General features: G+C 43.6%; 4 protein-coding genes across 4 annotated transcripts; all 4 read right to left on the bottom strand.

Annotated features, from left to right (window-relative positions):
* Positions 1 to 942: 942 nt before the first annotated feature.
* On the bottom strand, positions 943 to 1,902 carry LOC108774626 (uncharacterized). The gene has a single exon (XM_018540777.1). It carries the CDS (start codon positions 1,900 to 1,902, stop codon positions 943 to 945), a length of 960 nt encoding a protein of 319 aa, XP_018396279.1.
* A 153-nt stretch (positions 1,903 to 2,055) lies between these two features.
* Positions 2,056 to 3,726, bottom strand: LOC108774625 (uncharacterized). The gene has a single exon (XM_018540775.1). It carries the CDS (start codon positions 3,724 to 3,726, stop codon positions 2,056 to 2,058), a length of 1,671 nt encoding a protein of 556 aa, XP_018396277.1.
* Positions 3,727 to 3,807: 81 nt separating this feature from the next.
* On the bottom strand, positions 3,808 to 6,216 carry LOC108774624 (uncharacterized). Its single transcript, XM_018540774.1, has one exon. It carries the CDS (start codon positions 6,214 to 6,216, stop codon positions 3,808 to 3,810), a length of 2,409 nt encoding a protein of 802 aa, XP_018396276.1.
* Positions 6,217 to 7,353: 1,137 nt separating this feature from the next.
* Positions 7,354 to 7,755, bottom strand: LOC108774623 (uncharacterized). Its single transcript, XM_018540773.1, has one exon. It carries the CDS (start codon positions 7,753 to 7,755, stop codon positions 7,354 to 7,356), a length of 402 nt encoding a protein of 133 aa, XP_018396275.1.
* Positions 7,756 to 13,431: the final 5,676 nt, after the last annotated feature.

Raw genomic sequence — 13,431 nt, 5'->3', positions numbered from 1 at the left:
TTGTTAGTAAAGAATCCTTCTTTTTTTCTAAATTTTTTCCATTCGAATCGAAGATACCCATCTTTGAGAAAAATAGACATTTAAGATTAATTTTGAGAAATAACGCCAATTTTACAAGTTTTTTTAAATAATACTTACTTTATTATGAAAGTACGTGAAAAAAGCTTTCCAAATCACTACTTTTTTGTTCAAATCGGAATATTGTAAGACAAGTTATGTATCTTACAAAGTACATCTGATGGTTGGAGTGGACAAAATTCAAGCCCCTGTAACTTGGCAACCCGTTGCACTAGCTCAACAAAATTTTAACAGAAACTTTGTTGTTGGTAGGACTATTGATTATAAAAATTTTAAAGTGATTGGAAAACTTTCCTATTTTCAGGCTGGTTGAGTTCATGTGGAATGCCCTTTTTATATGTATTTCTTAATATGTATTTTTATATTGAGTTTTTATATATGTATTTTATACTTTTACTTATACTTGCACTTATACTTATACTTATATCTATACTTAAACTTTTATGTATGTATTGAGTTTTATGTATGTGTTTATGATTAACTCTCTCGAGACTGTTTTTGCTATTTTAATGCTTTATTTGATACGAATTGTATGCTCACAAAAATGCTTACAAAAGAAATGCTTTCTATCTTTCGGCCTGCTCCCGAACACACACGAAAGGATCCGATCCCCCTCTCTGGCCGTATTAATCTTACGAAACTCAAAAGTGCGGCGCTACGGTATAGCGGAGATAACGTACAACGAACATAAAGCTTTTACATTCCGCCCCCCTTGAAAGGGCATCTTTCAATAAAACAGTATGTTATTTTAACACTTGCTACAATAAACTCATAATAATGAATAATAAAGTTATAACCTAAGGATAGAAATCTTAACTTAACTAACAATCTTGATATAATAGATAAACTTATGTGTTAGAGTCTCTAGTTTTTATAAGGAAGTGCACATATCTTCTTAACGGCACGCTTGAAACTTCCTGTTGACGTTCGGATAGTTGCTACTCTTACAACTCCGTCCTCTCCAGGATGCAGCGCTTCTATTCGTCCTAGCTTCCACTGCATCGGCGGTAGATTTTCTTCGATTAACAGAACCAAGTCTCTGACTTGTACCGCGTCATCACCTTCTTTCCATTTGGTCCTGACTTGTAGTTGCTGTAAGTACTCCTTATGCCAGCGCTGCCAGTAATGCTGGCGTAACTTTTGGATATGCTGCCAGCGAGATAAATGAGTATCCTTGACATCTAATAGATTTTTTTCAACAGGCATTATTAAGGCTCCTCCCATTAGGAAATGGGCTGGTGTAAGTGGTGTTAGGTCGTTGGGATCTGACGACAGGGTTGTCAGTGGCCTGCTATTCAGAATGCCTTCTATTTCGACCAGTAAAGTATAATATTCTTCAAAAGTATAAATCAAATTCTTCATAGTGATTCGTAGATACCGTTTGACGCTTTTAACGGCAGCTTCCCAAAGCCCTCCGAAGTGTGGTGATCGGGGAGGTATAAAGTGCCACTTTATATTTTGTGCGGCCAATCTGGTAGCGATGCAAGTCTCCTGAGCCTTGAGAAACTCATAGATTTCTTTAAGTTCGTTGGCAGCACCTACTAGGGTAGTGCCATTATCGGAATACATGTGGATACACGTTCTCCTTCTTGCACAAAAGCGTCGAAAGGTTGACAAGAAAGCCTCCGTAGTTAGGCTGCTAACTAATTCAAGATGCACAGCCTTTGTTTTGAAACAAACGAAAACTGCTGCGTAGGCTTTGCTGACAGGAATGTTACCTCTTCTCTTGCTTTCTCGAAGGTTAAATGGACCTGCGTAATCAATTCCGCAGATGCTAAATGGTTTAGTATCGGTAGTAACCCTCGATGCTGGTAGATCTGCCATCTTCAGTTTAGGAATGCTTGGTCGGTATCTAAAGCACGATATGCATCGTCTCACAGTCTTTCTGGCTTCTCGTCTTCCTGAAAGAGGCCAATATCGCGTTCTGACTTCTGCTAACAGTTGCTGAGGCCCACAGTGATGTAATTTAACATGCTCTTATCTTAGTAAAATTTCTGTGATGTGATGTCTCGCTGGTAAAGCTATCGGGTGTCTCTGATCGTATGGGATGTCTGCGCGTTTTAGTCTGCCCCCTACTCTGATGACTCCTTCTTCATCTAAAAAAGGGTTGACCGCTGCTAATTGACTATTAGCAGGTACTCCTTTTCCCTGCTGTAAAGAACACAACTCCTGCGGAAACTGCTCAACCTGCACCATGTGGCTGATAACTAGTTCTGCTCTCTTAAGTTCTTCAGGTTTTAAGGCATCAAAATGGCGTTGACTTGATAGAATATCCCTGAATCGCAAACAATATGCTATGACCCTCTTGAGTTTGTTGAAAGAAGAATATCTCTGAAGAATATCCTGTCGGGGCGTAACTGCTACAAGGACGTTTTCCTCGCTTAGTTTTAAATTATCAGTTGGCATATTTGGTTTTATCTTAGGCCACTGATCCTCCTGGGTGAGCCATGTAGGGCCATTCCACCACAAGCTACTTGATTTCAGCTGATCTACTGTAGTTCCTCTTGACAGCATGTCTGCAGGATTCTGGGCCGAAGGTACATGATGCCATTTTGCTTCTGGCACGAGCTCATGTATTTCCGTGACTCGATTGGCATAATATGTCTTTAACTTGTGAGGAAACGTGTCTATCCAACGGAGCACTATAGTAGAGTCACTCCATAGATGTACTTCCTTTATTGGATGCTTTATAGCTCTTATTACAGCTGCGATCAAACGAGCTAGTACAAGTGCCGCGCATAGCTCTAGTTTAGGTAACGAAATTATCTTTAAAGGTGCTACCTTTGATTTGGAACACACGAGATAAGATTTGCGTTGCCCCTCTTTCGATTCATAGACACAGTAGATACTAGCGCCGTAAGCTTTTTCAGAGGCGTCTCCAAATCCATGAAGCGTAAATGATTGCTTACCGTTTTGTGGATTGAAGCTTCTGGGTATCCGAATCTGATTAAGAGCTTCAAGTGAAGCATAATACTTAATCCATGTTTCGTAAAAGGCTGGTGGAACCGGATCATCCCAGCCAATATCTAGCTTCCATAAATTCTGCATAATTATCTTGGCTACGATCAACACAGGACCTATTAATCCTAACGGGTCATATATCTTGGCAATTTGCGATAGAATAAGGCGTTTAGTATTTTGCTTACTGTCCGTCAGACTTACTGAATATTGTATCTGGTCATTGGATGAGTCCCATAATAACCCGAGCGTCTTTGAAGGCACCGTATCATCCAAAACCATCATGGAATCTTTCTCGATACTTCCGGAGAGACCCTGTACGATTCTTGGGTCACTTGCTCTCCACTTCCTAAGCGTAAATCCTGCTGCTTCAAGTAACTCTGATAACTCACTCCTTAGTTTGATCGCTTGTTTCAATGTGTGACCACCTGTTAGTACATCGTCCATATAAAAGTCTTGAAGTAATGCTGCTGCTGCTGCCTTCCGCGTTCTTGCTTCCTGTTGGGTTGCTAGATGTCTTAAACAACGCATGGCTAAAAAAGGTGCGCAAGTAGTTCCATATGTTACGGTATTCAATGAATAGACCTGCATCGATTCTGCGTGGTCGTATCGCCAAATAATCCTCTGAAGATCCCTGTCTTCTTCGGCTATCCAAATTTGTCTGAACATCATTTTAATATCTGCCGTCATCATATACTGATGCTCTCTGAATCTAATTGTCTGAACATCATTTTAATATCTGCCGTCATCACATACTGATGCTCTCTGAATCTAATCATAATTTCCCATAAGTCTATCTGAAGATTGGCTCCGCTTAACAATTTCTGATTTAAAGATGAACCTGTTGATGTCTTCGATGATCCATCGAAAACTACTCGTAATTTCGTCGTTAAGCTTGTTGTCCTGATCACTGGTTGGCGGAAGATAAAAATACTCCTTTTTTGGTATGTGACTCAGCTGTTTGACTATGGACATATGATTCATTTCTTCATACTCTTTCATGAATCTATGATAGTCTGCTTTCAACTCCGGTTGCTGATTCAATTTCCTTTCTGTCGCTAAGAATCTCTTGATTGCCATGTTCTCAGAATCGCCTAGTATGATGGACTCGTCTCTCGGCATACGCACAATATATCTGCCCTCTTGATCTCTTCGCACGGTATGCAAAAACAGATCTTCCGCTAATCGTTCCTGTGGTGTATATGAATCCTCTCGTGGGCGAGTCGGGACTTCCTCTATGCTCCAGAACCTTTGCAGCTGCTCATCTAGATTCATAGTTGCTATATTACAAACTCGTTTGTTGTTCAATACTTTTGGATTTATTAGTTCACCTCCTATTATCCACCCTAGCTGTGTTTCTTGAAGCCTAGGCAATGAATCGCTTAACTTTCTTTGTCCGGTGTTCATTAATAGCCAAAAGTGACTGCTTCCTATAAGGATGTCTATTGTTTCTGGTAGATTAAAGCTTGGATCCGCCAAATTCAAATCTTCTGGAATGTCCCAGTTATGCGTATTAACTTTGACGTGTGGCATCCTCTCCGTTATAGTTGGCATTATCAGACAATCTAATTCTGTTGAAAACTCATTATGCATCGACTTGATTCGAATACTAGTTGATTCTTTTACTGTAATTTGAGTTTGACTTATACCGCTGATGGGCACGTTAACTTTGTTTCCCTTTAACTGCAATTTTCTCGCTAAGTCTTTTGTGATGATGTTACTTTGTGAACCTGGATCCAACATGGCTCGACAGACTCTCAAATTTCCTTCATTGTCCATAACATATATTTTAGCTGTAGCTATAAAAACGATAGATTCTGTTAGTCGCATTGTATGTACTATCACTGCTGTTCCGTTACTTGATGCCTCTGAATTCGCTCTTAATTCCTTTGAAAAACCTACTGTGCTTGATTCGTCTCTGGCGCTCATCACCGTCGTGTTCTTGTTTTCTATCTGTTCTCCTGTTTCCATATGCAAAATCGTGTTATGTTTTCTCGAACATACCTTACAGGTAGATGCTGTACACGCTTGAATATAATGACCTTTTCGCAAACAGTTAAAACATAGCTGTCGCTTTTTTACTTCTTCTCTCCTTTCTGGCACGGACATCTTCTGAAGCTTTTCACATTTCGATACATGATGTTGACCTTCGCAGATGACACATGCTGCTTGTGGTATAGCTGCCACATTTACTTTCTTGCCTGCTTTCTTGAGTGCATTATACTTTGCATGCTCTTGTTTGTTCTTTGACCCTTCTACTAATTCCAATGTATGAGCTCTAGTTGTTAAAAACTCTAACAACGCTTCTAAAGATGGCATACTATCTGTATCTCTCTTACCTATTTCTAATTCCCAGTCTTTTCTTGTTGTGTAATCCAGCTTGTCGCTCAATAAATAAATGAGAATGGTATCCCAGTGTGCTATAGGCTGCTTCAATGCTTCCAACGCTCTGACATGAGTTCTGATAGAATCGATGTAAGTTCTCAATGCTGTGTGACTACCCTTGTTTACAGTCTGCAATTCAAAAAGCTCTTTTATATGTGTACTAATTATTAACTTTTTATTTTCATATCTTTCTTTGATCAGTCGCCATGCTATCTCGTAGTTCTCATCCGTTGTCTCTAAGGTATGTATTACTTGCAAAGCCTCCCCTGTTAAGGAGCTACAAAGATATTGAAACTTTTGAATACGTGTCAATCTGACATTGGAATCTATAACCGACGTGAAAGTATCCTTGTACATTAGCCACTGGTCGTAGCTGCCATTGAATTTTGGAAGTTGAAGAGTAGGTAATTTTACAGTAAGATTGTTTACCTGCTGTTCTTGTTGATGAACTGCAACATTTGTTTGTTCCGCCTCTACTAACCGCTTCGCTTTTACTAAGTATTCAAAATAAACATCCTCGACTGATTGCCTCTCCCGCGCTATCTCTGCATCTAACGCTTGCAATTCTTCCTGAGACGGCGGTGGAATTTTCTCTATTGCTGCTTCTAATTTTACTTCTGCAATCTGCGATTGAATCTCATTGTACGTACCGAATAGCTCTTCTGCATGATCTCTAATCCTGTCTGGTAACTGTTCTCTACGCTCTTCTCCATGATCTCTAACGAACTTGACGAACTGCGTGAGTTGTCCTTTCACATTTGTTCTTTTCGCTCTTAACTTGTTAAGATTCTCCATGCTCTCGATATATATTGCTTAAAAATGCGTGAATATGCCGCGGACGTTTGCCTTGCGAACGACCGGCCAACTAACCTCTTTTAATGTTGCAACAACGTTTCTGCTTATTCGCTGTATTCGATAGTCCGATTAATTGACTACCAATCCGGCTCGAAGGACCATATTATGTTTATGAATTAACTCTCTCCGAGATAGTTTTTGCTATTTTAATGCTTTATTTGATACGAATTGTATGCTCACAAAAATGCTTACAAAAGAAATGCTTTCTATCTTTCGGCCTGCTCCCGAACACACACGAAAGGATCCGATCCCCCTCTCTGGCCGTATTAATCTTACGAAACTCAAAAGTGAAGCGCTACGGTATAGCGGAGATAACGTACAACGAACATAAAGCTTTTACAGTATGTATTGAGTTTTATGTATGTATTGAGTTTTATGTATTGAGTTTTAGGTATGTATGTATGTATTCAGTTTTATGTATTTTATACTTATACTTTAATTCATATATATGTATTTTATACTTATACCTTAATTTATATATATGTATTTTATACTTATGCTTTAATTCTTATATATGTATTTCTTAATATGTATTATTATATTGAGTTTTTATATATGTATTGAGTTTTTATAGTTTTATGTATTTTTATACGTTTTTAAATTGTATGTCTTAATATACATTTACTTTTACTTATACCTATACTTATACCTATACTTATACCTATACTTATAGCTATACTTATACTGTACGTATATATGTATTGAGTTTTAGGTATGTATGTATCGAGTTTTATGTATTGAGTTTTATGTATTTTATAGGTTTTTAAATTGTATTTCTTAATATGTACTTTATACGTTTTTAAATTGTATTTCTTAATATGTATTTTACTTATACTTATACTGTACGTATATATGTATTGAGTTTTAGGTATATATTGAGTTTATGTATGTTCTTTTATACGTTTTTTAAATGTATCTTTATACTTCGCATTTATTGTACTCGCGTAATGTTATAGTATTTGATATATATATATATGTTAAAAATAATTACATGTATGTATGTGAAGGAATAAATAAAGATTAACAATGATATTCTTACACTTTTATATATTTTTTATATGAATAAAAAAAATTAATTCAAACGACATCGTTTTTATTTATCCATGAATTGTGCGATCCATCGAATCCCAGCCACTTGACGTACACCTTGTCTCCTTTCTTACGCAGTACTTTCTCCACGAGATACACGTCGGGATTAGCGACGCGACGCAACTCGTGCTCGTAGAATCCTCCGGCGACCGGTTTTCCGCGGTAATCTTCCAGAAGATACATCACGGGATTAGTTTCCTGTACTTTGACGATTCGAAACACCTCCATGGTCCAATTTGACGTGTAACCCTTCTCAAAGATCGTCTTGTACTTGCTCACGCGTACCGCGTCGCCTACTTTAAATTTTGCGGGACCAGCGATCTTTATCGCGCTGTACACCGTGTTCAAGAGTCTTTCGGCGATAGCGGGAGTAACGTCAGAAGGTCGCATGCCGATGGTGCGATGCTTGCGCGTTGTAATCCGACACGAGACGCGGCAACGTGTCGACCTCACTTGTAATTGCCGTTGAGCGTAAACATCTTCCACATGTCGTTCTTAAGCGTGCGATTGAACCGCTCGACCACCGACGCTTTCAACGTCGAATACGTGGAATAATGATTAACGTCGTGCTTTTTCAAGACTTTCCGCACATCGGCGTTGTAAAACTCCTTTCCCATATCCGTTTGCAGATTCTTCGGACATCTTCCGCTCTCTCGAATTATTTCAACGATAGCGTCAGCGGTCTTGCTTCCGCCCTTGCTCTTGAGCGGCACGGCCCACGCGTACTTGCTCAACACATCGATGACGGTGAGTATGTAGTGACGACCCCTGTTGTAACTCGAGTACGGTCGCATCTCAACGATATCAGCCTGCCACAGATCGTCGTATCCTCGTACTATGATGCGTCTTCGTGGAAAATTTCTTCTCGCCGGAGCGTGCAGTTCCTCGACGAGCCTGCGTCTCTCGGAGCTGACTCTTTTTTCTTTCATGATTCGTCGTGAAAAAAAAAATATAGGAATAATACTTTATTCGATGACACCAATCGGCTGATTCGTTTCGTCGATACGCGATTTAATTTATAATAAGACCGGCTTCGCGAAGTTCCTCGATGATCGACAGCATCTCGTTGCCGTGAGCGGTGTTGCCCGCTCGTTGCGAAGCGTCGAGCAACCGTAGACGATCCACCAACTCGTTGGGATCGTCCCAGTGCACGTACTCGATCGCGTCGTCGTTTAGCGTCATGGCGCGAGGTAACCCTTTTCCAGATTTTTTCTTAGGTGTGACCAACGGCTTGATTATGTTCTTGTACTTATATCTGCTGTTGGCCAGTACTCGACCCTGCGAATGGTGCTTGTGCTTATGCGCGTTCGTCGCCTGCAGCATTCTCTTGTACTCGCGCATATCTTCCTCCGTTTGAAGCGTATCGTCGGGAATTCTCTTGAAAATCAGCTCGTAAAGGCCGGGTGTACCGGCGTACCGTACGCCGTCGATAATTATGTTATCCGCGTCATCCACGTCGAAACGCTTATTGCCGAGCATCAATCCGTCCTTGTCCAAGTAAGCGTCGTACACGCGATCCATACCGCTCTCATTATGTCCTCGTAGGACAGGCTCAACGTACTATAGACTCAGCGGGCCCATATAAATTCGTGATTTTTCTCGGTTCTCCGATGAATCATTCTGATCAGGTATCGCGAGCGTCGCGTACATCGTTTCGGAAACGTCGTCGGATGACTCCGACGGTTGGGCAGGTGCATGCGGTGTGAAGGTTATCGGCTCGAGCGTTCGATCGAATAAATGCGTGCGCGGAGTAACGAAGAAATCTCCCGCATCCTCCTCCTCCTCCTCATCCTTCTTCTCCATTCTCTTGCGTTTAGGGGTAGCGTCAGGCGACTCTGTCTTTATCGCGCGCACGATGGGACTACTGTCTGCGATCTGTCGCAACAGTTCAACGATAGGCTTGAAACGCCTGTCCAGCGCAATGTCCTCGTCGATTCTACCGGTCTTCAGAGCCCGTTGTTTCTTGCGGATCGACTCGCTCGTCCTCTCAATCTCCCTCGCGATTTTTTCACGCTCTCGCACGTTAGACATGTTAGTCGAAGTACGGACGATGACTGACAGCGTTACGGTATCGCGAACTCGTTAAATCCTGTTCTGTATCTCCCTTTTGTAAGCGCACTGTCCTTGTCTATTACTACGAATCCATATTTTTGTTGCCAACATTTGTGACACAACGCGCAAAATTCGTCGTACGACATGTCGGTATTCACATGATCGTTGTAAACGTGTTTCAAGTTGGTACCATCCTGCTTGAACAGGATTAGCAGATTCGCGTTGTCGCGTATCAGATGTTTAGGTATCCTCGCGTACGTCTGACAGACATAGAAGCAGTCGACGTTCGCGTGGTGACCCATCGAAAAGTACTCTCGCACCGCGTTCTGTTTGTCACATGCCACACGTCGTCGAAGATAAAGATAGAATTCGGTAGCGCCTCGTTCGGTGGAACGACATCGCTGTTGTTGGAGAACGTAAAGTAGCCGATTTCGTCGATGGACGTCAACAATTTTTCAAGATATCGATACTTTGGCTGTTGCAGCGATTTCGAGTAGACGTACACGTTTTCGAAACGTACGCCGTTGGGGCTCTCGAACAAGCTTATCAGCACGTTCGTCTTGCCGCAGTTTGACGGACCGCAGACGATCGCGCGTATAGTATTCGGTAGCATTTGACCGTGCTTACGCTTATTCACGTCGTCCCGCATCGTTTGCAATTTCGCGTCACAATTCATGACGCGTATCGTCAGTGGACACTGCACAAATTTCATACTCGCACTGTAAACTATCCGCAGTCTCCGACGCCTATTTATAGGCGCGCGAATCCGCGAATCGGGCAGTAGCAAAATGTATTTCGCGCTGCATCATCGTTCTTCCGACATTCGAGAATTGAACGCTGAGCAGTTGCAGTATATACCGAAGATCGTACTGTTACAAGTGTACGGCGATTATATCGATCACGTGTGGGACAGGCTTCCGGAACACGTAAAGACGGATTCGGAGGTTCAACGGTACCGTCGGTGTCTGAAGCACTACAATTTGAAGAGTCAGCAAACGCACATCGACGGTCCGCCGCCTCTGATAAAGAATTGCGGCGAATGTCAGCGAAGAGCTTGTTGAATCGGACGATAAACGCGCTTCCTTTAGAGTTACATATTCCAGGCTACCAGTTTTGCGGCCCCGGCGCTCGACTGAAGAAACGATTAGCCAGAGGCGACGCGGGTGTGAATCCACTGGACGCGGCGTGTCGCGAGCACGACATTGCGTATTCTCGGAGCAACGATCTCACCGATAGACACGCGGCGGACGAGGTACTCGCCGAGGAGGCGCGGAAACGCGTTACCGCGAGAGATTTGGCTCTGGGTGAGAGAGTTGCCGCTGCTGCTATCTGGGCAGCGATGAAAGCCAAGACCAAGATCGGCATGGGCATGAAGAAGAAGAAGACGACGAAGGGGGCGGGAAAAAAAAGACGACGAAAAAACGGATTCTTCCGACCGCGAAACGAGGCGGCATGTTGCCGATTCTGCCAATGTTGGGCGCCCTCGGATCCCTGATCGGCGGAGCGGCCGGCGTGGCGAAAGCGGTAAACGACAGCAAAGCCGCGCGGCGTCAGCTCGAGGAGCTGCAACGTCACGATCGCGCGATGGAACAGGGACGCGGACTGTATCTCGCTCCGTACAGATACGGACGCGGGCTGTATCTCGGTCCATACAAACGCGGACAGGGTATGAAAAGAAAAAAAAAAACGTCGAAAAAACGATAAAAATGCCCACGGGCGCAACCACCAACGTGCAACTGCTACAACTTGCAAAACGTATGCGCGTACCGTACTTTAGAGGAGTTTTCATGCGTAACGCGTTACCGATGAGCGGCGCGCGCCGAAACGAAAGCGGTATCGTGAATCTGGACGATGCGACAGGTCCCGGTACTCACTGGGTAGCGTACGCGAAGAGGAACAATCGCGTCGTGTACTTTGACAGTTTCGGCAATCTCCGACCGCCCGAGGAACTCGTGCGATATTTCGGCGTTACGACTACGATAGAGTACAATCGAACGTCCTATCAGACGTACGATCAGAACTTTTGCGGACAGATGTGCCTGCGGTTTCTACAAACGGTCGAATTTTAAAAAGCTCGACGAGGCGTCGTGTGATTTCAGTGCTCGTCGAACCACCATGTCGTTGACACTTACGCTAAGCGGGAAGAACAGCGTTCTCGCGGCAAGCTACTTTCTCGCGATAGACTTGAGCGACGACGACTACGAGCTCGGTCTGACGATTTTCGAGACCTATCACACGATAACGAACGTGAACGATTTGAACAATAAATTTCATTTTGGAAACGATGACGAGGAAATTATGATCCCCAAGGGTTCGTACGAACTACAAGCCATAAATGAATTTCTGAAACTCGCGATCTCGCGGAAACGTCCGCAAAGCGACATGGTCGATATCGTTGACTTGGTGCGTGGAGACGTACCTCCCGATGACAACGACGACGACTTGCATGGAGAGTATCCGATAGCGCTCCGCGCAAACTACAACACGATGAAGTGCAATATTATATGCGCCTTCAGAGTAAACTTTGACAAACCAAACAGCATCGGATCGCTGCTGGGATTCTCATCGAAGCGTGTATTACGACCGCGAAAATGGCACGAGTCGGACGCGTCGGTCAACATAATGAACGTAAACGTTATCCGCGTAGAGTGTAACGTAACCACCGGCGCGTACAGCAACGGTAACAGCGCGCACACGATACACGAATTTTCACCGCAAGTGCCACCGGGATATAAGATATCGGAAAGGCCGACACAGATCATTTATCTTCCGATCATCGCACGGAGCATTACGAATCTAACGATACGCATCGTCGATCAAAACGGGCGGTTGCTCGATTTTCGCGGAGAAGAGATCACCGTCAGATTGCACGTGCGACGGCGACAGCGATAACGCGCGCGCGTGAGATGCTCGTGTTGAACCAGCAGACAGATAACGTATCCTTCGCGCCGCTCGACAGTACTCGCTCATCCGAACGCATCGAAAAGAGGAACAAGAGGCTCAGTGCATCGAACGTTGAGTTTTTAAAATCTCTGGGATTCGCGGTGCGCAACTTTTGAAAAAGATGACCGACATTCTAAACGTCAAGGACGAGCCAGTCTTCGACGATCGCATCGTCAAGATCGAGACTCACACGTACAACCCGTTCGCCAACACGACGTTTGGACACAGCGATGAGATACGAATACCAATACAACAACAAGATCTGTACACGCTGCCGTATGAAAGTTTTCTGTACATCGAAGGAAAATTGGCAAAGACCAAAGTGGTACCGAACGCCGACGTGGCACTGGGAAATAATTGCGTCGCTTTCATGTTCGATGAGATTCGCTACGAACTCAACGGCGTGGAGATTGATCGCAACAGAAACGTGGGCGTAACTAGCACGCTCAAAAACTACGTGACGGTGTCATCCGACAAAAGCGTGATTCTGCGAAACGCTGGCTGGGATCCACAGACTGAGGCTGATGGATACTTTAATTTCTGCGTACCGCTCAACGTGCTACTGGGATTCTGCGAGGATTACAGACGCGTGGTGATCAACGCTCGTCACGAGTTGATTCTGATACGAGCGCGCAACGACGTGAATTGTCTGTTGGGAAATTGGACGGTGGAGCCGAAGCTTGAACTGTTCAAGATTCAATGGCGAATGCCGCACGTGGTATTGAGCGAGATAAATAAGCTGTCGATGCTACGGGCCTTGGAGAGTGGACGATACCTGAGCATGCCTTTTCGCTCGTGGGATCTGTACGAGTACCCGCTTTTACCGAATACGACGAAGCATTCCTGGGCTATGAAAACTGCGACTCAGCTGGAAAAACCGCGATACGTCATCTTTGCTCTGCAAACGGATCGAAAGAAGATGTCCGAGGATACGAGCCGATTCGGAGACTGTAAATTGACCAACGTGAAACTCTACCTGAACTCGGAATGTTATCCGTACGACAACTTGAATCTGGATTTCACTAAAAACAAATGGGCGATTCTGTACGACATGTACGCGCGTTTCTGCAA

This window comes from Cyphomyrmex costatus, unplaced genomic scaffold, assembly GCF_001594065.2.
Source record: "Cyphomyrmex costatus isolate MS0001 unplaced genomic scaffold, Ccosl1.0 scaffold268, whole genome shotgun sequence".
Lineage (NCBI taxonomy): Eukaryota > Metazoa > Arthropoda > Insecta > Hymenoptera > Formicidae > Cyphomyrmex > Cyphomyrmex costatus.
This window is presented reverse-complemented; position numbering and strand designations above follow the sequence as displayed.

Excerpts from the sequence above, each read along its gene's own strand:
- LOC108774626 (XM_018540777.1), bottom strand. The coding sequence starts at position 1,902 with ATGGCAGATCTACCAGCATCGAGGGTTACTACCGATACTAAACCATTT.
- LOC108774625 (XM_018540775.1), bottom strand. The coding sequence starts at position 3,726 with ATGACGGCAGATATTAAAATGATGTTCAGACAAATTTGGATAGCCGAA.
- LOC108774624 (XM_018540774.1), bottom strand. The coding sequence starts at position 6,216 with ATGGAGAATCTTAACAAGTTAAGAGCGAAAAGAACAAATGTGAAAGGA.
- LOC108774623 (XM_018540773.1), bottom strand. The coding sequence starts at position 7,755 with ATGCGACCTTCTGACGTTACTCCCGCTATCGCCGAAAGACTCTTGAAC.